Consider the following 26226-nt stretch of genomic DNA (forward strand, 5'->3'; position numbering starts at 1 on the left):
AATTTCGGTAACATAAATCACATAAACATATTAAAACCAATTGGACCCTGGACCATTCCAGTTTACATTATTATTATCCTTTGTAATAAAATCCGTTGTCTGTGAACATGTAGCATTTTGTACAAATCATAATTCACTTTTTACTTGTACAATAACTTATAGTATGAATTTTGTTATAAAAAAAAAGCATTAGTACACCCTATAGATTTTTTTTTCAATGACCACATAATAATCATTCTGTATGTGCCTATTTCAAAGTCAGGAGCCTGGATTCAGTGGTTGTAGTTTGTAACTGTGTTACTAAGGTTTCTCGTTCACTATTTTGTGGATGAAGTAGCCAGTTAGTTTTCTCCTTTGAATTGTTTTACATTACTATTAAAGTGGTATGGGTTTGAATTATGGCTTTGTGAATTATACAACATCTTTTTCTTTTAGCATTTATATTATAAGTGCTACTCCCTCTCTTTTCATTTACATGAAAGAGAACCCTGACCACCATATTTTTAAAGCTTTTTAATTTGTGACAAATACACTTTTAAAAATCCTACAGCTTCTCCAATGCTGTACCCAAATTTTCCATATTCTATAATTTCACATAAGATGCATGATTGGTGTTTCACCTGATGTCATCCAAATTTTCACTTGGTCCAATTTCTATTATACTATCAGAATTGTCACTTGAGTCAATTTATATTATCAGAATAACCATAACTGGCATCCGTGTGTCAGTTACATGTCCCGTCTCCACTGATCTGGGTATTTTTGTGTTTTACAAGTAAGTTTTATCTTGAGATCATTAAATACAAAATATACATTGTGCATCAATGTTTTTTTTTTATTACTTGTAAAAGTAGAAATAAAAAATCTAAAAATCAAATTAATATGAAAGTGTCACTGGCTGCACCTACTTTCAAAAATTAATTTAAAAAACTTAAATCATTAAAAAGTGATCCCTCAAATGCCCTAGATTAAAGATATCCCTATATCAAAAGCAGGAACTAGTAATTTCTTTCAGAAAAATTCAACATCCATACTATAACTTATTGCCACATGTGGAGCAGGATCTGCTTATCCTTCCAGAGCACCTGAGATCACCCCTAGTTTTTGGTGGGGTTCGTGTTGTTTATTCTTTAGTTTTCTATGTTGTGTCAGGTGTACTATTGTTTTTCTGTTTGTCTTTTTCATTTTTAGCCATGCCGTTGTCAGTTTGTTTTAGATTTATGAGTGTGACTGTCCCTTTGGTATCTTTCGTCCCTCTTTTATTGTACAAGTAGAAAAAAATCAACCATGGGAGAACTGCCCAAACGGCCGAAACGTCTTGTTTACACAATACAACTTTCTAGGTCCATACCACAAGTTATATATACTAAGATCTACGAGATATCTACTGGATTGGTCCTGGACAGACTTCTTTTCATATTTCATTTACTGTTATCTGTTATTGTCCCTTTTCAATTCCTTGTTATCTGTTTTTCACCAAATCAATTCACTGTTTTGCTGTTATGGGGACCCCTCTTGCCCCCCCCTCTTAAAATAGCGAAATATCATTTCAATATAACTATATTTGTTTGTCTACATCTTGCTTATGTCCCTATAAAACCTAGACCGAATTTTTCCGTCTCCTGTGTCCATTTTTCACCCTTCCAATATGTGTCTTCCCTCATTTGAACCTTTGATAAATTAAAAAAAAAAAAAATCGTTTTAAAAAAAAATGAAAAATCCAAATGATAAATAGCGATTTAGGAAATATAAAATGTCAAAAGACAGATTATTCGGTCTATATAAAACCCTGCTACTCTTTTTATGAACTCTGTGGTCACTAAGAAAATCTACAATATCCCAGTAAGTTTCCATCGTTAAATATAGAATATCTTGTCCTAAATCTAGACCATAAAAAAATCATTACTAAATCACGTGGAATCTCGAGAAGACCGGTGAGGAAGGTATCGCATTGTACTAGGTGAGTACATCATGCTAAAATATTTAAAAAATTAACAATTTATAACATATCATTTTTCTATATAATAAATGTAAAATAATGTCGTGTAGTCTTGTCCTAATGGTAGAACGGACTTGGTTATCAGGGAAAGCCACGTACTGGTGTGACCGGTTATTAGTTAAAGCCGACAAATTACTAAATTATTTTTGTGTGCCGAGTACCGAACTCAAAGTTGTATGTTTAGTATTATTTTAACAATATAATAATTAAAGTAATGAATATTCGGCTAAAGGGCATATTAAATAGAATAAGAACAATACATATAGTAATCGCTTTTGACAAAAGTGCCCTTAAAAAGAGCTTTAAATTACACTGCACTCATGCATTGCAGTTCAATAAATAAAATATATTACATAACTTAGCGACTAGTTTTAACCAGATTTAACTAACACCCAATATTTGTAACGTTCTGTGTGCTGTTTACAGTGAGTTCTTTGTAAAAACGGTCTTCACCGGTCGTTGCTGGAAATAGCGAGACGAAGAACCACAAAATATTTTACCGAGAACCAATGAAAGGTACATATATAGGAGACGAATATCAATTAGTATAATTACCATGGTTACTCATAAAGTTTACGGAGCTATTTGTATAAAAACATCGTTACATTACATAGGAAAAACCAGTAAAAACTCTTTCAGTAGAGTAAAAAGACTGTCAAATCTGTCTCTAATATCAAACCAGGGGACACCACTTCTTAGTTTAGATTGTGAAAAACTCTGTGGAAGTCTTGGATGAGCTACAATTCTTTGAAGGTTAGTTTGGCAATAGTGCTATCATTGGCAGTAATCATTACTCTTATAATTTACTAGTATACACAAACATATCTCATATTAGTCTATGCTCGTATTCTTATGTCCCTCTTATGTGAACTTGCTGTCTATGCCGTCCTTTCGATATTGTCGAAAATGTACTGATGTATTCCTATATTTGCTATGAATTACTAGTGACTGCAAAGCTTTATACCCCCTCCCTCCCCCAAATACCACTTGTAAAGTAATTTCAACAACACAAACGTATTAACATCGTATGTCTGTTAGTAATCAGTGTTTCTAAATATCGAATGAAAATCAGATCGGATGTACTCATTGATACTATAGTATTAATAGAATATTAACTTAGAAAAGCTGCTACTACTTCCTGTGTGCATGGTGAAGGTCAAGACACAAAAGCCGATAGATGGTGCTGTAAATGCTCTTATGTTGTTGTACTGAGATATCCTTAGCCCTGATGAATCCCAATCCTGCGCCAAAAATATTTAAAATGTTTAACCCAAGTACAGTGTACCATCACTCGGAAAAACTGTAGTACCAGGATGAACATGATGAAAAAGGCTGTCTAACACATAGAGACAGGTTAACTTGTGTCAAAAATATATTGACCTAAGAATCAGGAATATGATGTATCCACTAGAACTCATTATCCCTGAATCAAACGTAATTATAGTGATAGTGAATCATTGACCTTGACAAGTCAATAGATGTTCACATACCTAGTCTTTCCTGTTGTTAATTTTACCTTCCTTGAAAGGGATGTGCCATCGTCTCCTTTGATTGGGTTTGTATATTCCTTAGTTGATTGAATATGTGTGGGTTGTGGTGATGCCTCAGATTGTAATTAAAATGATATTTTTATAAGCATGTTAAGTACATAAACCTTTTACTGCAGGGATATAGATATTAAAGATTAGACAAAACGTATTCCTAATTTTATCACAAATACAGTATACTTAAAAGAGTGTTTGGTTGCAGTGGCGGATCCAGCCATTTTAAATAGGGGGTCCCAACCCAGAGTAAAGGTGGTTTCAATTATATGCTCTCATACAAATGCATTGATCGTCTAAAAAAAGGGGGGTTCCAACCCCCCGGACCCCCCCCCCCCCCCCCTTTGGATCCGCCATTGGATTGCATTAGGATTCCACATGAAAGAACTTAATTGGTATAAATAAATGACTATTATAGGTACATGTACGCCTATATATACATATACAATGTATATAAATAATTTCAATACTTTCAACTTGTAGTTATGAGAAAATACAATGTAGTTATTTATATCCTTCAGGCCATTTAAGTCTTTATATAGAATGATCGATTTCTACTTCATTGTTTTTTTTAAGAACGTCGGGTTTCAATTAAGGTCGCATGTACTTTTAAATGAGACGTCGGGTCCGAAGATCGCTCTTGAAAAAACCAAGATCAGAGGTCGTATAGATTTAATCATGTTTCAGTCTCAATGACCGGGAATAGCTTTAATGAAAGGTCTAACTATATCAATTTCTATAAACAGAGCTATTCTCATCACTTGGCGTCCATCGTCGTCCGTTGTCCGTTGTCCGTAGTTCGTCGTCGTCGTTAACTTTTTACATTTTGAACTTCTTCTAGAGAACCACTGAATGGAATGGAATCAAACATGGCATGAATGTTCCTTATGAGGTGCTGACCAAGTGTTGTTACTTTGTAGCCGATCATCATCCAAGAAGACTGCCAGCAGGGGGACTTAGTTTAGCATAGGACCCTGCGAAAAATACATTAAAATGTCTTCTTTTAGAGAACCATATAGAATGGAATGCAATAGTAAACCAAATTTGGCCTCAATCATTATTTAAGTATCTGTTATCTCTTTTTATAGGATTTCAAAAACCCAAGTAGAGTCAGGCGAGCGACACAGGCTCTTGAGAGTCTGTAGTTATATTAATTAGACCGTTGGTTTAGCTTTTCGATTTGTTTTACAGTAGTCATTTTCGGGCCGTTGTCTCTTGTTATTCGGTGTGAGTCCATGCTCTGTTTTGAAGGCCGTACTTAGTTATAGTTAACTATATTTGTTAACTTTTTAAACACTGGTGGAAAGTTGTCTGATTGGTACTCGTACTACATTTTCTTATTTAAATTTAACACGCTGTGCGCGTTCCTGCGACCTAAGAATCATATTGTGCGTTATGATGCCCAAGAGGAAAATAGCTATTTATGTATGAAAGATGAAAAAGCACATTGCGTTTAAAAATGTCATTGTAACGCAGGTATCATGCAACGAAACTATACCATGTTCTGTTCTTTGTAACGTTTAGAATAAGTACATTCGCGAAGTGCAGAAGTACAAAATCATGAAAATGTAATAAGCACTTCACATCGTTTTAACTCGGTGTGGTCTATTAAACTGAGATACCGATATATACATGTATGATATTAGTCCAAGATTCGACGAGCCGCTTTTAAAGATCTAACTATTTCAGGTACACCCAAACCAATTAAGTAGCACATTTCTAGATTTAGTTTTATCAGGATCGCTCAAACAATGTCAAACTAACAACAAAAACCAAAGCCAATCTTTTATATTATAAGTTCTCAAGTACGCAAGTAGTTTATTGACCAAATAAACTAAAGAGAATTAAAAGATTATGACTACTAGAACCACTGATAACCTTATCGATTAGACTTGTAGTTGTAAGGCAGCAACCATTTGATTTTCTGGGGGTGGGGGGGGGGGGGGGGCTATGATTTTTTTTTCTGTGCAAACTTTTTTTTTCGCCTTCGGCGAAGAACAATCTATTTTTTTAGCGACAAACCGTAAACAATTTTTTTCTTTCACTTTTAGCATTACATATAGTGGCGACTGAGGGTGAAACAAACATTTTTTTTCTCAGGGTCCAAAACAAATTATTTTTTTCACTTTAAACTGGAAACAAACTTTTTTTTCCAAAAAAAACCATAGCCCCCCCCCCTCTCCTCCATTTTGAAAATGATCACTACTAGATTAACCGCGCCTGAACAATACATGTAGTGAACTTTACAGATAGTTTTGCGTGCTATATTATAGTTGAATATATAGACATTTTCACTTATCGTATAATGTAAAACTATTCATTTATTATTCATTAAAACTTCCGTCAATATTGAATTCAGGTACACTATCTTACGCTCAGATCTCACGGATAGACTTACAACTTAATATGCTTCCGTGGTTTAATAACTTTCAACGGTTGTGCAATTTTCTCAAGCATAAAGGCCTTGACAAATCCCATATTTTCGAACTTGAGTTAATCTGCTTTGACTAATGACATTTTGAATAGTAATAAGATTTTTTTTAAACTTTAAAGTTGAAGAATTCGAAGGGGGAGGGGGGGGGGGGGGGTAATTAAATATTAAATGTTGTGCAAATATATTAATAATATATAGATTAGCTTTTGCATGTTATATTAGTTATATTATAATCTTTGTTGTCACTTAAACATATATTAAAACCTGTTTGTGACAAACTAAGGGGAAAACCCATTATATAGTGTGACAGTGACCCAATATGATACATTAGATAAGGGGTAGTAAATTCCATATAGGGTGAGTGCGAAGTCAGATAATGGCCTATTTACTGTGAAAGGTTGTGCAGAACAAAAGACGTACGTATAACAAAATATGTATCGGGGAAAACTTATAAAAGTTTTAAAGTAGCAGTTACAAAAGAACATAAGTGTTACACGTGAACGATTTCAAGGTTACAGTGTAACCTTGAGATCGGTCATGTTTTGATAATGAATTTATTCCAAGGCTGGTGAATAAATGATATAGATGTATTATTGAATTTTTTCACAATTAAATGTCACAAGAAAGTCAGCCATAAGTATACGTTCATTTATATGTAAATGCAGTTGAAGCATAGTTTAAGCATGTCAATTATGAAAGGGTATCAAAACGTAAAGGCACAGACATAAATAGAAATGAAAATATATGGTGAAGGTCACATATCAACCGTACTCCGTAGTATGCATACATACATTGCCAGAAAATACAAATATTTGTATTGATATACCGTATACACAGTTCACCACGCAAAAGAAAGTGGATTCCAATAAGGCAGGTATATTTTGAATTTATTATTTATTTTATTTTATTTATTATTCATTTAATTTTTTCATATGATACATTGTTTCCCTTGGTAAGACAGCAACCATTAGATTTTCGGGAGGGGGGAGGCTAATGATTTATTTCCCCGGACAAACTTTGTTTTCCGCCTTCGACGAAAAACAATCTATAACATGTTTTTTTTTCTCAATTTTAGCATTACATATAGTGACAGCTGATGAGGGTGAAGCAAACAAAAACAAATAATTTTGTTTCTCCAAAAACTGGGAACAAACTTTTTTTCCAAAAAAATCCATACCCCCCCCCCCCCCCTAAAATGAAATGGTTGATGCCTAATAAATCATGTAAACAGTATCGTCCATTTTACTTTTCCAGAAAACTCAAACGTTCATAATCGTTTAAAATTTTGGTTTTAATAAATACCTTTGCCGCCACTCTCTTTAGTGATTCGAATATGTGCCAGAGGGAGTAGCGCGATAAAAGTCACTAAGGAAAGGGTGGTTATCTCCGTAAAATATTCAGTATGCCTTCTGAATACACAAAATCACAATGTGTTATAAAAAGAACACAAAAAATCACAATGTGCAAAAGAAGGAATACAAACAAACACAATGTGCAAAAGAAAGAATACATAAAAACACAATGTGCAAAAGAAAAAATACATTAAAACACAATGTGCAAAAGAAAGACACACCGTGTGCAAAAGAAAGAATACAAACTTGAAACACAATGTGCAAATGAAAGAATACAAAAAGCACAATGTGTAATGAACATTAGCGGTATCAATTTTCCTGCAACAGATGCGCATTTCGACAATACATGTCTTTTCAGTGACGTGGCCAAAATATTTGTAAGTAGTAAATTAAGTACACCATGATTTTGAAGAATTGCAATAACGACCGGGTACCAGTCTATCACTAGTAGAACACGAATCTCTTTCCTTTCCGGAGCACCTTTAGACCAATCCTATTAGGTGGGGTTTACACTGATAAATCTTCAAACTTTATGTTCGTCTGTTCCGATGATCGAATGAGTAGAAAAAGTCGAACTTTACCCATGGTGAGCATCAATCTAATCAATATTTTAATTATAGATTGGGTGAGCATCTTCAATCTTCGACTAAATTGTCTCTACTTTGATCTTTCTTTAATAAAATTCCTCTTGAAAAATAGGTATCTTCTCAATCAAAATACGTCCTTATAGTGGAGTGACAAATCAGGAAAAGTCGCTTAGCTAAGGAGTTTAATGCACCGAAATACCTCACGGCTGAAAATGCACATGAAGATAGAGTTAACATTATACTTTTATTTTAGCCCTGTCGTAGAGTTTTCCCGCGGTGCAGTTTTTTGTAAAATTGCGATAAAGAGCGACTTTCCGATTTTTTTCTTTTTCATTTACAAAAACAGGAACGGTTATAACTAATTCCCGAATGAAGATATCATCATTAAAGTTGTTATAAGATGAAAGAGTAATGTATCAGCTTTAATTTGATATCAAACTTTCTTACCATATGAACATATAAAATACGTGAATTGGACAATTTTCCAATGTTTATGTCATTTTTTACAATGTCACCGTCTGACACAGTATATAATATTTCTTATATATATCATCAGTGGTACATTTCCACAAAAAGCAGTAAAATAAACAATATGCAAGAAGTTTTAATGCCTAAAATTTCGAAAAAGCATGCAAATTAAATTTTTCGTGCCGTTTTATAATACTTATCATTTAGCAGTTTTACTATTTGATTTTCACCTCTTTAAGTCTTGTTGCTTTCCCTTTTCCTATTTTCCTATTTTCCCCTGACTTATGATTTGCTGTTTTTCCCCAGAAAATAAAATGTGTATTTTCTTTATTTTCATCTATAGTAAGACATATTTATATCATTGTCAATGTCTAGCTTTGACTGAGTATACATATTTTATGTGTTAGTGTTTTTTAATTGTTTTATTTCTTGTTGATTTTGTTGAATAAACTAATTTTAAACCACATCCCCCGAAATAACCCGGAAAATAATGGACACGAGTCCTGTTAAGTTTGCTCACTCAGTTCCAAAAAGGAGCAGCCTTAAGAGTAATTGGGAGTTATGCGTTATTTGCCAAATATCGACTAATAAATATTTGTCAAATGCAACAGAAAAAGGGAAGACTACTCTTTTAGACGCAATAGATGTCAGACAGTGTATTTTTTATCGCCGCCTTTATGATGAATTTGAGTCAACGAAAGTGAACAAATTAAATATCATAGGTCGTGTTATAAAGCCTTTACAAGTAAAAAAACCCTTGGAAAAATTTCAAATAGGGAAAGAAGTATGCTCAACATCGAGTGCAAACCATTCGGTGTTTGATCAACTTATGTTAAAACACGCTCAACGGTATTACAATTAGACTGGTCTAAATGTTTATTCTGTAAACTAAAGTCCTACAAGCGAGATAAGCAGTTAGGGCGAGTCGAGTCTGTTGAACGTGCTTAAAATATATTAAATGCAGCAAAAGACAAGTTTGACTATCAAATGGTAAGTTTACTCTCTATGGAGAACTTCACGGACAAGGCACTGTATCATTCAACATGCATTGCTAACTATATGTTGAACTGGAAAAGGGAACCTTCTGATCATGTTTCAAATGAGTCGGAGCATTATATTGCTTTCAAGAACCTGACGGAAGTTCTACACAATGATCTGTTTTTAATAAGAAACTTATAAACTGCAACACAAACTGGAAAATCAATACGGTGATCGCATTGTTGTCCAGTCTCAAAGAGGACAGGGTAAATCAAATATGATTTTCAGTAGCTATATCAGTGTTTCTGAGGCTATTCGCGCTGCCAGTAGTTTAAAAGCGGGAAAAAAATATTCTAAGATGAAAACCAGTTTTGTTAATGATTCCATACATCAAGAAGATCAGACCCTACATGATGCGGCAAAAATTTTGAGAAGCAGTTTACAATCCTTCAAAATTTCGACTGAATTATATTCATCTCCTTCGGAAGTTTCTATCCCTACGGCTTTACAATTCATACCTACCTCTTTGAAAAAACTTCCTTGTCAGATTAATAGATGATAACTATTTTCATATGGAGAATGATTTCAATTCACTCTCAGGTGAAACAATACGGAAATGTATTGCTTTAGCCGAGTGTGTGATATATCTGCATTAACAGCAATTCACCCCCTTTTAGTTTATCATTGGCTCTTCAGTTGCATCATGAATATGGTTCTAAAAATCTTATGGAAACTTTACATTCACATGGCTTTTGTGCGTCTTATACTGAGGTTAGACAAAGTTTGACTAGTTCACCAAACCATGAAATTATAAGTTCCCAAAATGAAACATACATCCCCAATAGCATATATCCTAAAATTTCAAGAGAGGCTTCCACAAAAGAATTTCCGACCGAAAAAACATTCATGTCGTCGTTGCATATCATCCAATCATAGACGCAAACCCTGCTGACATGGCGACAGTGTATACGACAATGGCGAAATGTCTAGAAATGACAAAGGCTGCAGGTCAGAATAACCCAGTACAAACCTTCGACCAACAGCTTTATGCCATAGATCAACAAGTTAAGTGGTCTATGCCTCAGATATTTCACCCACACGTTGTTAGATTAGGTGGATGTCACGTGGTTTCGTGTTACATTTCAGCAATAGGCAAAATATGGGCATCAGCTGGGCTTCGGGATTTATTGGTCGATTCGGGTGCATACGCAGGATGTACTGTAGATCAGATTCTCCAAGGCAAGCAGTTTAATCGCGGTGTTAGAGCTTACACATTAGCATATAAAACTGCAATGTCACTATGGTTCAAGAAATTTTTTCAATGGTGTTCAAACCAACGAAAATTGCTAACATAGACGACAAGTTCTGGCAAACAATGCTTTCTTGTCATGATGCATTTAGTGACCTTAATACAAAGGTATTAGATCTCTCTGAATTTTTAATTCTTTTCCGGGAACAGTTATCCCCGTTGATTTTGGAGTTCAGAGAGTTTTCTTATAAAGCATCTCCAACTTTTAAATTTTGGGAAATGTTTTAGGAGCCGTTAATGTTATGCTTATGAATGTCAAAGCAGAAAGCGATGGAGATTGGACTTGACCGTGTCTTCTATGTTGCCATATTTCTTCATTGCAAACAAAACAAATTATGCTAAGTGGACACCTGGTAGGCTTGTAAACCAACTGGAGACGTTATAAAATCATCGGACGTGCATAATAATGTCAAATGTTATTGAAATATACACAAATATTTTCATTTGTATCAAAATTTCTGTAAATCGTGTTTGTGTGATATATATAGTGCTTTGAAACGGTAAAAGTCAAAAGTCTACTCTTGTTTTTGTTGTTGTTTGCGTTGTTTTATAAAAAAAAGGGGGATGCACATCGTCATGCATTTTCAAAATGATATTACTCTTGCACTGGTTGACCTATTGTCATCAATAAAACTTCTTATACTATCGTGTTCATGCTGACAATTTATGCATCAAGACTATTTTTCACTCTCCTTAGAAATTTTGGACTCCAAAAAAAAAAAAGAAAAAAAAAAAAAAAAAAAAGAGAAAAATATTAAAAATAAGTTCAAAATTTTTATCGCTTAAAATGCAAACAATTCTCTGGTCATTTAAAGATTATTTGTTATCACCAAAGTCAAATTGACGGTTTATTCCTTGAATGCCAACATCCTGTGTTCTACCGACAATTTACCTGTAAATTTATGTTGGCATTCAAGGAATATGTGCAAGTAGTTATCACTACAGAAGTGCATGCTTATCAAAACAACCATACTTATTAAACAAATAGGTACATACAGGTAACTAAATCTAGTTCATGTTTGTTAAGTTGTAAAAAAACATATTTTGTTGCTCCTGCTTGAACACATATGGATTCTCTTAAAATGAAACTTTCAAAAGTGTTGCATCACAATTAATTTTCTTTATTTCTTTAAATTCATAATAATTTTACCCCTAAAATCTTCTATTTTTCCTTAAGAGAAAGTGATAAAATTTAGCATTTCTATAAAGTTCATTAATTATTTTTAACAGGTTAAATACTTATGAAAACACCTATTGTTATTATATAAACATCTTTTAAAATATTTTTGTTGGCATTCAAGGAATAGGTACCATATAAAATGTTGGCATTCGAGGAAGACACCAAATTGACCTCTCTATTATATATGGAAAATTTACAATATTTGACCTGATTTCGGTATTTTCTAAGTAAATAGTAACAAAGAAAGCCACGTTGGCATAACATCAGTTAAATGATTGCTATATAAGTAGAAATTCTGCTTTGAGACGTCAAAGTTTGAATTTTGAAACTTATAGGTAAGTCATGATTTTAAAAGTATTAAGATTTAAAATAAATTATTTTTAAATATAAAGTTTAACTGAAATAAAGATAGTACATAGTTATCATAAATAAAGTTTATTCAAAATATTTATTGTTTTCTGTTAGGGAAATAATTGAAAATATTTGTTTTACTTTATTGTTGTTTGTAACTGTTTTGTATTATTTTTGTTTTTATTTATTTTATTAAAAAGTTTGAATTTTGAAACTTATAGGTGTCAGTCGATCCCGGCCTGCCTCTACATCGGCAACAGGCAGGGGCGGATTTAGGCGGGGGCGTGGCGGGCGTGCGCCCCCCCTAAAATTTGCAAAGCATGGGTTGTCTTCAACTTGATTCAGTATCAGAAGAAACTAATTAACATTCAAAGTATATAAAACAGTTAGTTTAACCAGGGACTTTCTATACTAAGTAACTAAGTAAAAGAATCAACGTGTTTACTAATCAACTATAAATAATAAAGGAAGGTGTCTGAAAAATAAAAAATAAATGTTTGAGCAGTAAAAGTACAAAAAAATGTTACATTGTATTTGCCGTTTTTATAATCAATTTCTTTGATAATCGAAGCGCCAAATTATGTATATCGTATTACATGCATGGCCGGGATCCCCACAAAATAAAAATAAATTTGTAAATGCATCTCATTCTGATTTTAGTGGTTTGTGGCGAACACAGTTTCTATGTCTGGCACAACCTCCGACAATCCAAAAAGTAAAAACAGATCATGATTAATTTATGAAAGGTCAATTAAAAATCACGGCGAAAAGTAGAAATTTTCGTTTGCAAAATCTAATACTAGTATCTAGTATTGATCATGTGAGCTGATGGGATCTGTTTTGTCTCACTTTGCTTCCGTCGATCCGCCCGTCTATCTGTCAACTCTTTACATTTCCATCGGCCTAACATTTACATAAATAAGGCCGTTAGTTTTCTCGTTTGACTTGTTTTACATTGTCTTATCGGGGCCTTTTATAGCTGACTATGCGGTATGGGCTTTGCTCATTGTTGAAGGCCGCACGGTGACCTATAGCTGTTAATGTTTGTGTCATTTTGGTCTTTTTGTGGGTAGTTGTCTCATTGGCAATCATACCACATCTTCTTTTTTTATATTGTCGGGGATGGTGTTAGGAGTGATAAAGTAATTCTGAAGTGAACCGGTTTCGTTTCACATAATTAAAACCATGTTGAATGGCTTAAACACATTGACGATCTGCAAACAAGGGCTTCTTACTTTTGTGATGTTTCGTTTTTTCTGTTTAACACAACTACTAGCACCAATGTCTTTCAAGGATTATCATTAGTTGACTGAGATATTTATTACCTGATATTGATATATAGATTATTTTAGAAGTGCTGGTGTCTTGATTGTATATAGATTGGTTTGCATAGGAACACAGAATCAAAATAAAATGTTCGCATGATCTTCAGCTTCTGTTTTGGGCTGCAGCTTTATAACTGTAGCTTTATAAACTCGATCATAGATATGCAATATGAATCTCAGACTCTTACATGTAATGTGTAAGTTATTGGTTTTAGAAGCTTGTTGAAGATTTTTCAAGTTTGTAGGAGACCTTGTTATCATAACTCAGAGTTTTTTCGCGGAACAGGAACATATTGTTTTACATCTTTTTGTCCATGATCTTTCAGTCAGTCACTAGTGATTGTAGATTGTTGTCAGGTTGGATGTAGGCGGTTTCTACTTGAAACTTTAATTTCTTGCTGACTGTATCTCACAATAGTTCGAAATACCTACATTGCAACCCTTTAGAAGAATATTTTTAAAAAAATAACCTAAAATTTTTTTTATATATGAAAATTGCGCCCCCCCCCCTAATCTGAAATCTGAAATCCTGGATCCGCCCCTGACAGGTACCGGGCATCGCCAACAAAGACCGATGGCTTGCTTTAAAAGCGGCATCTACGTCCGGCTAGTTTCCCCCAGCATGTAGCAACAAAATACCAACTCTCACAGAGTCATTCTTCTGTTGAGAGAAAATGGGGCTTCAAAGAACAACTAACTCCACAACCAACATACTACTTCATAACATCGACAAGACGAAAAACCATCTATTTTTTGTTATAATAATTTCATCATTATTTTTTATTTAAAAAAGGAATAATGAATTTGATCATTTTTTCATTGAATCATGGACCGGGTGTAAACTTCACAGTACTAACTTCTCCTTTATTCTTTATGTTATCTTAACAAAACTTTCCCAAAAATATCTTTATATATTGTAATACATTATTGCAAAGCTGAATATAAAATATAAATATTTTTTATCGATAACTTTTGTAAATAAAGATAATCTTTATCATTTTTTTCTATGTTGGCTGCGGGGGTGAACATCACTAATCTATGTCAATCTGGCATAAATATTAGACGCTGAATTTGTGCAACACCCCTAGAGCTTGCTTCCATTTATTTTTTTTCTCAGTTATCATGAGCGACTACCGAGAAATTGTCCAAAATGTCCAAAAAAATCGATTTTTTAAAATCCCCCCTTTTTACCTTTAATCGCTATTATCAAAAATCTGCACCACTTTGGCATTCTACGACATGTAATAGAAGGGTATTATATTTATCTTTAAAATAAGACCAAAATTAGCCGTGAGGTATTTCGGTGCATTAATTTTTTAAATTTACCTTAATTGTCACCGTACTATTATATGTCATGCAGCAGAGAACTTTAAAAACATCGAAATTATTTTGTCTATTATTTCGCGTTCGGGGACAGTTGGCGGGTGAAGAGATTTCTTAATATTACGTTGTAGGTGCAAATGATTTGAAACGAAAAAATATTTTTTTCTAAAACAAGACGATTATCGAAAGTAATGGAATATGAAAGAGAGAAAACTTTTTTTTTTCTGTCCGACTGTATGACGTACTAAAGTCTCGCAAAACGGAAAGGGGAATATTTCATTGTTAAAAGGCAACTTGCTGCGGTTACATTGAAATGTAACAATATTAATAAATCAAAGTACCGAAGTACAGAACATCGGTTGACCGCAAGTGTGGATGGTCCGACATGCACTTTTCTCAGTAAATAAATCAAATAACTATACCTGAAAGTGAGGTTAATGTACAGATATATTTTGTTCTGGTTTAATTAATAATTTAACAACAGTCATATATCTTTTTTTATTGGTTTGTTGCCCCGATTTTGTTTTTTGTCCATGGATTTATGAGTTTTGAACAGCGGTATACTACTGTTGCCTTTATACATGTTATATATAATTTCTCTGGTAAAAATGATATTTCCCAGATCTAATCATGGCCATTCCTAAGGAGATAATAATTTTAATTGTATAAGAAAAACAGGAACGAAATTTGTTTACAAATTCTTCTGTCGTACAACTTTAAAAGGTCAATAAACAGACTACAATAACTATTTACTCATTTCGACTTACTCTGTTTATTTCACAGGTAGAAAGTAAAAATGGAAAACGGCCAAACTACTTCAACCAGAAATGGTGTCAGTGATGTCAAAAAGTTAAAAATGGAACGTAATACAATGAATGGAGCTTCCAATGGAACAAATGGTGCTCCAGCAGAAGACAAGCACCATTTCCTGACAAAGCTGATGGACCTGATGATCACAGAGGGTATTGACAAAGCCAATGACAGGAAAAATAAACTTGTGGAATTCAAACACCCCAAAGAATTAGAGAAAATTATAGATCTGAAATTGAAGGACCCAACCAGTGACGACCGTCTACTGGATATATGTAATGATGTCATAAAATACAGTGTTAAAACAGGTTAGATTATTTTTATTAATGGTTTTGCTAGAATAAAGGTAATTTGCAACAAGTTAACCAGTTCCAATTTTAAAAAGTGCGACACAAATCGTGTTTTATTTTAGACTTGATTATTGCAATGAAAAAGAAGATACTAAAAATGCTAAAGGTATTTCAATTAGTATCTCATAATTTGAAGGAAAAAAACTAAACATTAACAAATCTAACACTACATATATAACAAATAAGTGCTGCATGGGTTTTTATCATTATTGAAGGCCATACTGTTGCCTATGATTGCTTACATCATCTTCTTTTGAACTTTGATGGTTAGTTGTCTCATTGCCAACCATACCACATCTCCTTATTTTAATATCAGACAAGGAACCCTGTAAAAAACAATGGTGAACTCAGTTGCCAGCCCTAGAGGACTCTAAGCAATCATTGAAAAGAGGATCTTAATTTTTTTAAATCCTATGATTTCAATCCTTAAATGACTTTTTTCTGACAGTTCCAAAATATTTATTTTTCAATTTATTGCTATGTTGTGCAATTTTCACATTTCTGTTCTCTTTTGAGACAGAAACACCAATTAGTTAGAGTGGACATTTACTTATTTACTGCAATACTTACTAACATATTTTCTTTCTCTGTCATTTTAGTTGACTAATTTACAATTTTGTATACTATAGCATGATGCTCTTCTGAGTGTATTAGTAATAAACTTGTAAACACTAGATGATGACTGTTTATAGTTTTCATTGTTTAATTTTAACACAAAAGTAAAAGTATTTTCTATTTTTTGTAGGTCATCCCAGGTTTTTCAATCAGTTATTTGGTGGTCTGGATGAGTATACCCTTGGTGGTGCATGGCTTACAGAAACATTGAATCCTAGCCAGTAAGTTGTATATTTTGTTATTCCATCTTTGAACGTGTTGAAAGGTTTGTCATTTAAACATGATATAAGAAGACAGTAATCAAAAAATGTTTTTCTCATATTCTAAAAATTTGTTGCTTTTCGTGTTTGTTTATAATGTTCTATAAATTTATGAGTTGTAGTTATGATGCAGCTGTGGATGCAGACAAAGGTGGCACCTGCATATACATTGCACCCCCTCTTAGACAATGGATTTTTTTTTATAATGGTATAAATGCAGCCAATTTTGTGTCTATAAACAATCCTTATATTTTAAAACGCTCATGATAAACCCATCCTCACATCTAATCAAGGCTCCATGTCTGCGATATTTGAAAATGAACTCATATAACATACTGAAATTTATGTGCTTTTTAAACTTTACCAGGTACACATATGAAGTTAGCCCAGTGTTTACTTTGATGGAGCAATGTGTTATCAGAAAAATGCTGAATTTTGCAGGAATTGAAAATGGTGATGGAATATTTTGTCCAGGTAAATTTTTATGCTGCATTCAGATGAAATTTATTTCCTTATTTTTTTTATTTTTAAATTGATTTGTAAAATTGACAAATTTGAATCATATTTAATTATCCATTTGAGGCGCAGTTTGGAAATTCTGACAAAGTCAATCTACCAAACTTCAATACTTTAATATGATCGAGGACTCTATAAAATGGATTGGTTGGCCAATGGGGTTCTAAGTTCAAAAGCTAATCATTTACCATTATACTTTAAAATCATACTAAAATGCAACAAAAAAAGATAAAAAACGATTATGATTAACATCTTTATAATCTTCAAGGTCAGAGGCATCAGTAGCCACTCAGACAAGTTTTAGGAATAAGAAATAACTGGTCTTTGTTTCTAAATAAAAAATCACAAAAGATAGTTCCTACCCCTCATCAGGAATTATAGCTCAAATCAATTCATACATTACAGCACAAAAAGTGGAGAGGAATTAATGAATTACTCAACAATTCACAGAAAAGAATTCATACATCACATCACAAAAAGAATTCATACATCACACCACTAAAAGAATTCATACATCACACCACTAAAAGAATTCATACATCACACCACTAAAAGAATTCATACATCACACCACTAAAAGATACATCACACCACTAAAAGAATTCATACATCACACCACTAAAAGAATTCATACATCACACCACTAAAAGAAATTCATACATCACATCACAAAAAGAATTCATAAATCAATGACAAACAGGGGAGACAAGTTCATAAAGCACTTTAATAATAACTGGATTAACTTATTCATAAACACCCCATGGATAGTGAATACCAATTTAGATAGAGCAAATGATCATGATAATGAATAGCAAACCCTCATTCAAGAATTACAAGAATTTGTTGTCATTTTTCTGCTTATTTCATTAATATCAAATTTCATACCTTCACATTATATTCCAATCAATATGTTTGCACTTAGACATTGCTTTTCCTGTACAAAATATGATTTATTCCAGGCGGCTCCATTTCCAACATGTATGCACTTAACGTAGCTCGGTATCAACGATTTCCGGATTGCAAAACGAAGGGGATGCAAGCCCTACCTAAAATTTGTGTATTGACCTCAGAGAAGGTAGTCCATAGCAACAGTTAAAAATTTTTTACCTGTTTTTCTCTATTCTGTATTCTCCTAACCCTTTCTATACCCTAATAATATGTCTGACATTTATCTATATAGAACATTCATATGAAAAACTATATAAGAAATTTATGTATGTGAAAATAGTTTTGAAGCTATATGTCTTATTTTGGTCTATTGATGTAGCCTGGTTTCCAGTAGTCAGACATACTACATTTTTGTCCTTTCGTTTGTTGTGCAAATTTGTTTCATTGAAAATAAAACATTTCGCCTTACTGTAGATACATTAATACTCATGGGATACGAAATTTCGTGGATTTCATGGTTAAAGGCAACCATAATTTAAAGAAATTTTTTTCTGTATATGCTGTAGCGTTGTACACAGACTTTTGAAAACCATGCAAACAAATATCCGAGAAAATAATTTTTTTTCTCATCCTCAAAAAAACCAAGACAGTGAAAAATAAATTAATCCACAGTATTTTTTATATCAACTTTTCAATAAAATAGAAGCTTATTCTAAATATTCATCAGACAGATAAAGCTTATGAAATAAAGATATTAACTAATTTGAATTCTGAGTGTGAAGAGCAAAACAATTTAATCTATTAATAGGATACTTTTTATGCTTTACATTAGTTGCTCATTTTATCAGATGGGCTTTTAATTTTTTTTCATTCTCTTTTAATAACAGAGTTTTAGTTTCACAATATTGAAATCTAAAATCAAATTTAGACAAAAAACATATAAGAAAACCAAAATGTACCGAAGGGACATTCAAACTCATTAGTTGAAATAAAACTGACCATGCCATGGAAAAAATCTATTTAATTTTTTGGATTACAAAAAAAGGATCAAAAGACATTCAACAGTATTCAAAAACCGACATTGAAAAAAAAAGCAGCAACACAACCTCCACCAAAATCGAGGGGTAATCTCTTTTGAAGGGTAGCAGATCCTGCTCAAAATGTGGCACCCATATTTTTATATGTATCACATTAAACATCAGATTTGTAATACTGAAGATATTTTATTTCTTTTACAGGGTCACTATTCAGTGAAGAAGGGAGCAGGATTTTTAGGTATTGGCATGGATAATGTTCTACCTATTCAAACTGATGATCAGGGTAGAATGTGTCCCAAAGCATTGGAAAAAACTATACAAGACTGTATATCCAAGGTATTTGTCCATATATAGATATAGGAAGATGTGGTGTGAGTGCCAATGAGACAACTTTCCATCCAAATAACAATTTAAAAATAGTAAACCATTATAGGTCAATGTACTGCCTTCAACAAGGAGCCTTGTCCATATGGTTTATTATAAATGTGTTCTGTATGTAAGATATATATGAAAAAAAATACTATATAATGTCAGAGATGTCGTAATTATAAAGAAAAGTTTATAAAAAATCTTATTTTTCATATGTGCTACTTCGAATAGAAATCATCCTAAATGCAAATGAATATCTGAACATCTATTTCTTTTTTGGGTGGGAAAAATCTCCATGCAAAGTCTTTATAAAAAAAGAAGATGTGGTATGATTGCCAATGACAGAACTCTCCACAAGAGACCAATATGACACAGAAATTAACAACTACAGGTCACCGTACGGCCTTCAACAATGATCAAAGCTCACACCGCATAGTCAGCTATAAAAGGCCCCCAAAATGAAAATGTACAACAATTCAAACGAGAAAATTAATGGCCTTATTTATGTACAAAAAATGAAAGAAAAACAACTTTATAACACATAAACAAACACTAACCACTGAATTACAGGCTCCTTACTTGGGACAGGCACATACATATAACTGTTTGAAAATGTAAGAGATATACATGATATAAGAACCCTGTACAAAATATACCACCAATCAGCTTTTAATTTCCTATTTGAATGTCCAAAATCATTCAAAGTCTTATCACTGTAGCATCATTAACCTATTTGATTTACAGGACATAGTACCATACATTGTCAACGCAACAGCAGGTTCTACTGTACTTGGAGCATATGACCCCCTGGAAGCTATAGCTGACATCTGTGAGAAATACAAAATCTGGATGCATGTAGATGGAGCATGGGGCGCAGGTTGTCTGTTGTCACGGAAATATAAAGGGTTCATGAAGGGAATTGAAAGGTAAATACTGTGCCTATAAGAGTTATGGGACTTTGTCATTATTGAAGTTTTAGGCAAGAGTTATGGGACTTTGACATTATTGAAGTTTTAGGCAAGAGTTATGGGACTTTGACATTAACGAAAGGTAATTAATGTGCTATTTTAAAAAGTTATGGGACTTTGGCATTATTGAAAAAACAACTTCTGTACTATTTTTAAGAGTTATGGGACTTTGACATTGTTGAAAGGTAATTACTGTTCTAATTTCAAGAGTTATGGGACTTTGACATTGTGAAAGGTAATTATCGTGCCATTTTAAAGAGTTATGAATTTTTTTTATTTTTTTAGAAATGATTCATTGGGGCTTGAATATATCGTGATTTTACCATTGGTTGTCCCTTTATAACAAATATTTTACCCTGTCAGAGCAATAACAGGTCTCACATAGTTTCATGTTTGTTTTTATTTTACAGGGCAGATTCTATAACATGGAATCCCCATAAAATGATGGGAACAAACTTACAAGCTGCAGTTTTCCTTACAAAACATAAGGTAAAAACACCATTGATATTCAATGAAATATCTTTTTAGCCAAAGGCAGATTTAGGAGGAGGTAGTGTTTCATCCAGGGCTCTCTGGCTTCCTCCACCAATAAAAAATTACTGCCATGAAATAGCACAGTAGCACTGAAAGTGGTGTTAATACACCAACCAATTATACAAATTGATCTGAGACTACTGAGCCCACTTGAAACTATCATGGCAGTCATCCTTAGGGTTAACGAAATGTGTTGAAAATATTATATTTATTTTCAAAAACAAAAATGAATTTCAACTTAAAACTTTGATCAAATGTGTGTACTTCTAATTTCACTTCATCTTTGACAACACATTTTCAGCTCAAACTACTAATGTTAGTACTCAAACTTTATGATTTAACTTGATCCACAAATTTTATATAAACATTGAATTATTTTAACCAAAACTTCAATTCAAACAAAATTGTGCAGACAGTGATTACATAAATCCAGTATTTATTGTAAATTATGAAATATTGAGTAAAAAGACCATAAAACAGGATTTTAATCATTATAGCATATTTATGCAGTTTTTCCTGAAAACATGGAAATAAATAAAATTGAGAATGGAAATAGGGAAAGTGTCAATGAGACATCAACCCGACCATAGAAAAAAACAACAGCAAAAGGTCACCAACAGGTCTTCAATGTAGCAAGAAATTCCTGCACCAAATAAAACATACATTTTTGTCTATTATCATAAAAATGCAAAAATAAATGCACAGAATTATTTCTATCATTTATATATCCTTTTGACTTTCAGACAGTCCTGTTAGATGCCCATTCAGCAAAGGCCAAGTATTTGTTTCAACAAGACAAATTCTACGATGTTTCCTACGACACGGGTGACAAATCTATACAGTGTGGACGTAAAGTGGATGCTCTGAAAGTGTGGACCATGTGGAAGGCTAAAGGTGACGCTGGACTAGAGGAAGATATTGATAATTTATTTTCCTGTTCAAGGTATGACATTTGTGAAGTAGGGGGTGTATGAATGCCCTTTTCAGTCAGACGTCATATGGTCAATTTCAGCTACTGTTAGCTTTAAATTGGTTCAAATTTTACCCTTTGTCAGAGATCGCAAATTATTATTGTAACTTTTTTTTGGGAAAAAATTAACTTGATTCTTCAAAATCAGTAGATTTTTTTCTTGTCTAAAAGAAGGTTTACATTTTGTTTAAATGCACCAAAAACTACCATTAAATTTAAAGATATAAATGTGCATTTCAACCATCTTGTTTTTCTGATCTTTTACTTGTGAAAATATTATTGACTCGTGTGTTTACCAAAATCAATAAAGAAAGGAGAGAATATGATATTGTTATTGATGCAATATTTTAATTCACTCAAAATGCTCTATTTTCTAGGTATATTTACAGAGGAATACTAGTCAAATATCAGCAAATGTTTGTTTTATTTACCCAAGAAATCTGCTTAAAATAATTGACATGTACCATATCCTCGTTATACTTATTTTTAAAGAACTTTTGTGAACACGAGTACAAAATAAATGTATTTTATGTGTAATTTTCAAAGTGTTGTTTTACAGGTACCTTACACAGTTAGCTAAGGCAAGAGATGGGTTTAAAATGGTACAAGAAGTGAGTTATTAATTTTAATAATTATTTAAACATATGAATGACAGATACTGTTATAAGAAAAATTAAAAAAAGTGTTACAGAAATACCTCTTTCAAGTCAAATCCAGAAGTTCATAAAACCTTACAAAATCAAATATTTTCATCCAATGGAAAGATTGAAAAATACATGGGAAATAAAAGTGAAAGAGTTATATACACTTCATTCTTTGGTACATAATTATTATTAAAATCTCTTGTTTATATATGTACACATGTATAAATACTTATTTCAGCCCCAGTGCACAAATGTGTGTTTTTGGTATATACCTGAGAGACTGAGAGGAAAACCTGAAACAGAAGAATGGTGGGAACAGGTCGGAAAGGTGAGTGTATCTTTCTTTTATCTAATCTGTCTAAAAATAGAACAGACTCAGATATGTATGAATGCTTTGGGGCCATGAAAAGGAAAGTAGCCCTTTAAAACTCGGGTACACTAGATATACTTTTCCTGATTTACCTTCATATATCAAAACCAAAATAAATTGAGAGGTATCTATAAATATTTGAGGATCTACATGCCCAATAGGGACCTAAACAGTACCAAAATGAGGGGGATAGGAGGGGTCCTGATCCCGAAATCACGGACTTAAAAACACGAAAGCCAGAGGACCTGAATTTAAATAAAGTAAATCCTGGCGTCCCAAAATCAGAAAAAAAGGATTCCCGGATCATGAAAGGGTCAATCCAAAATTCCGAGCGTAAAAAGATAATGATCCAGGAGTCCTGATAAAAGTCCTATCCCCCCTCTAAAATGGACCTTTTAAACTTAATAAACAGAATTGCCAAACATGTCTGAGTTATACTTTTAATACCTGAGAGAGTTGAAACTTTGAGATAAGGATTATTATTAAGTTTACATCATGTATAAGTGAAATGATTTTTCAATCTAATATTCATTAATGTAAACATTATTTAAATTCTATTTTGTATTTTTTGTGTAGAAAAAAAAATATTCAATTGTTTTAAATAAATATATATTGTTAGAAGTGAATAGCTTAATTTTCTGTCTGTCTGAATACGTCAGATCTGTTAATATATGATAGAGAGAAACGGTCTTGCACTTTTGAAAGAATTATAATAAATATATTAAAAATTTTAAATATATGAGTGGTTGGAGTCTTTAATTATCATTTTTAGTGCCTCCACCCCGAACCCCATGCTCTTTATTCTGTATTAGACCTATTGATACCTTTAGTATAATATATTTAAATAACTATTTTGTTTACATTTTTCCAGGTTGCTCCTGTAATCAAGCAAAGAATGGTGGAAAAAGGAACACTTTTGATTGGTTATCAGCCTGAAGGCGACCTTGTGAACTTTTTCAGAATGATTTTTTCCAATAATGCTGTAACTAAAAGTGATGTTGAATTCATTATTGATGAAATAGACAGATTAGGTTGTGATTTATAGTATTAACCATGAATCCTTTGTCTTAATTACATGATCGTGACCATCAAACAAATTAACTATAGAAAATTCAGAAATGAACTTGGTGAAGATTTAATAAAACCAAACTGTTAAATGCCTTGCCTTTTAATCATCAATAGATCATGCATATCATTATTTTGTCTATTCACTTTTGTTAGTACATAATATTTCAAACTGTGGAGTGCCTAGTCAACATATGTTCTCAGATGTCTATTTTTTCTTTCTTGCCATTTTAATTGATAACCCACTGAGCAGGCTTTATAATGTAAATAAGTTAAGTAGAAAATGGTTTAGTTTTTCTAGAAATTTTTTATTGCACATTATGATAGTTTCAGGAACATTTTTACAGAGGATGACCTTGAGGTCACTCCGATGTATTGTTATCGCTTAAATTTCCGTCATTCATAAATTCTAGTCAAATTAGTTTTGGGTTTTCAACACCAGTGAAAAAGTGCATTTTCATACCTGCGATTCCGGTTGTACGATGTTTCAACAAAATATGAAATCATTTCAGTTGTTGATTTAGAGGTGAAAATTTGACTGAATTATATCTTAATAAATACGATTTTATACGTTTAATTGGTGTTTCAGAAAGAGGTCAGGTGCTCTTGTTCATTCATAAAATTATCGTTCATTCATAAATTTATCGTAAAATAAAAATCACTACACGGGTTATACGTGTAGTGTAAATGACCACCTGTAATCTAAAAATAGCGGTCTCACTAATAACGACAAGAAGAACTTTTAGCGACAAGAAGCGTCAAGAACGGACAAGAAGAATAAATTAAGCGACAAGAAGACTATTTAGCGACATGAAAACTTCTCGTACCGCATGAGGATGACACATATCAAATGAACAATTATGTGTGGGACTTAGTTTTAAGAAATGATGTCAAAGTAACACTATGAGAATATTTTTAGTAAGCTGAAATATATATTTATTTTTTACATGTTTATGTCTTGTAAGTTATTTTATTTCTGTCCCATTTTTCAACATTAGCGTCTCGAAAGGTGAAATGTTTTAACTGAATGGTTAATTTAAATTAATTATGAAAATTGTTAAAATTAAATAAATAAAAGTAATTATTGCCCAGTTACAAACACTACCAGGGGATAATCCATAATTACCCCCAACTTTAGCCTGGTAAACTTATTGTCTCCTTGTGAAATATAAAACATATTAAAAATGATTTCCTGCTTAAGTCTTTTATTGATATAAAGTCAAAACCTTCTTGCTTTTCACTAGACAACCATGTCCTGTCAGGTTTAATTCTTATATATGTAGATGAAAAATAAAAGTGTCCCAACACATTAACATGGCAGCAATTGCTTTTATAGCCTTTAAGGCTTTGATTTTTTTACAGAAGAGTGTCCACCATGCACTTGCACTGCACTATAATAATATAAGAATAGAATTATCATATATACAAATAGATGAAAATGATATTTATTGGTCGTCCAACTGTCTATATCAATCTGCTCAGCTCTTAATAAAACTCCATATCACGGCTTTGTGACGTCAAATACGTTGACCTGGCCTTAATAACTTTGACCCGGACATATCAGCGACGTCATAATGTTTGAACCGACGTTGATAAGTTTGACCCGAACTTATCAAGTCAACTTCCGGTTGCTGGTGAAACTAAGACAATACTTCCAAAAGACGCAAATGCAGCCCGATAAATCGATTATCAGGTTATCGGCATATTAATATTGTAAAATATCAGCTGCTCGGCATAATATGAAGGCTTTTTGATCTCGTTCGCTGTGGCTTACTCGACAAAAAGCTTAATAATATGTCTCGCAGCTGATATTTTACGATATCAACATGCAGACAACCTGATAATCGGTACATTCATGCAATCGTAATATTAATAATATAAATAACAACAAACCAATGTAATCTCTACGACTATTATTATACAAGTATAATAGTCCAAGGTATACTGATTTCATGCACTACAATATAATAGTTATTACGGTGA

At 32.7% G+C, this 26226-nt stretch overlaps 1 protein-coding gene across 7 annotated transcripts; it reads left to right on the top strand.

The window, feature by feature from the left end:
- The first annotated feature begins 1857 nt into the window (after positions 1-1857).
- LOC134691107 (cysteine sulfinic acid decarboxylase-like) lies at positions 1858-24434 on the top strand. 7 transcript variants are annotated; one of them, XM_063551351.1, is made up of 12 exons: positions 1858-1960; positions 15631-15965; positions 16753-16843; positions 17250-17356; positions 18358-18473; positions 19525-19659; positions 20437-20618; positions 21071-21149; positions 21938-22137; positions 22724-22775; positions 23047-23136; positions 24050-24434. In XM_063551351.1, the coding sequence occupies exons 2-12, from the start codon at positions 15644-15646 to the stop codon at positions 24221-24223; spliced, it is 1548 nt and encodes a 515-aa protein (XP_063407421.1). In that variant the 5' UTR covers positions 1858-1960; positions 15631-15643; the 3' UTR covers positions 24224-24434. The 7 variants fall into 7 exon arrangements, with proteins under 7 accessions (XP_063407421.1, XP_063407422.1, XP_063407420.1 ...); XM_063551352.1 differs by lacking the exon at positions 1858-1960 and adding an exon at positions 2384-2515; XM_063551350.1 differs by lacking the exon at positions 1858-1960 and adding an exon at positions 2410-2752.
- Positions 24435-26226: the final 1792 nt, after the last annotated feature.

This window comes from Mytilus trossulus, chromosome 11 (genome assembly GCF_036588685.1).
Source record: "Mytilus trossulus isolate FHL-02 chromosome 11, PNRI_Mtr1.1.1.hap1, whole genome shotgun sequence".
Taxonomy (NCBI): Eukaryota; Metazoa; Mollusca; class Bivalvia; order Mytilida; family Mytilidae; genus Mytilus; species Mytilus trossulus.

Bases quoted from the DNA above. Each gene is read 5' to 3' on its own strand.
- LOC134691107 (XM_063551351.1), top strand. From the start codon at position 15,644: ATGGAAAACGGCCAAACTACTTCAACCAGAAATGGTGTCAGTGATGTC. The intron at 15,966-16,752 runs GTTAGATTATTT...TATTTTTTGTAG, and splicing joins AAAATACAGTGTTAAAACAG to GTCATCCCAGGTTTTTCAAT. The intron at 17,357-18,357 runs GTAAATTTTTAT...GATTTATTCCAG, and splicing joins TGATGGAATATTTTGTCCAG to GCGGCTCCATTTCCAACATG.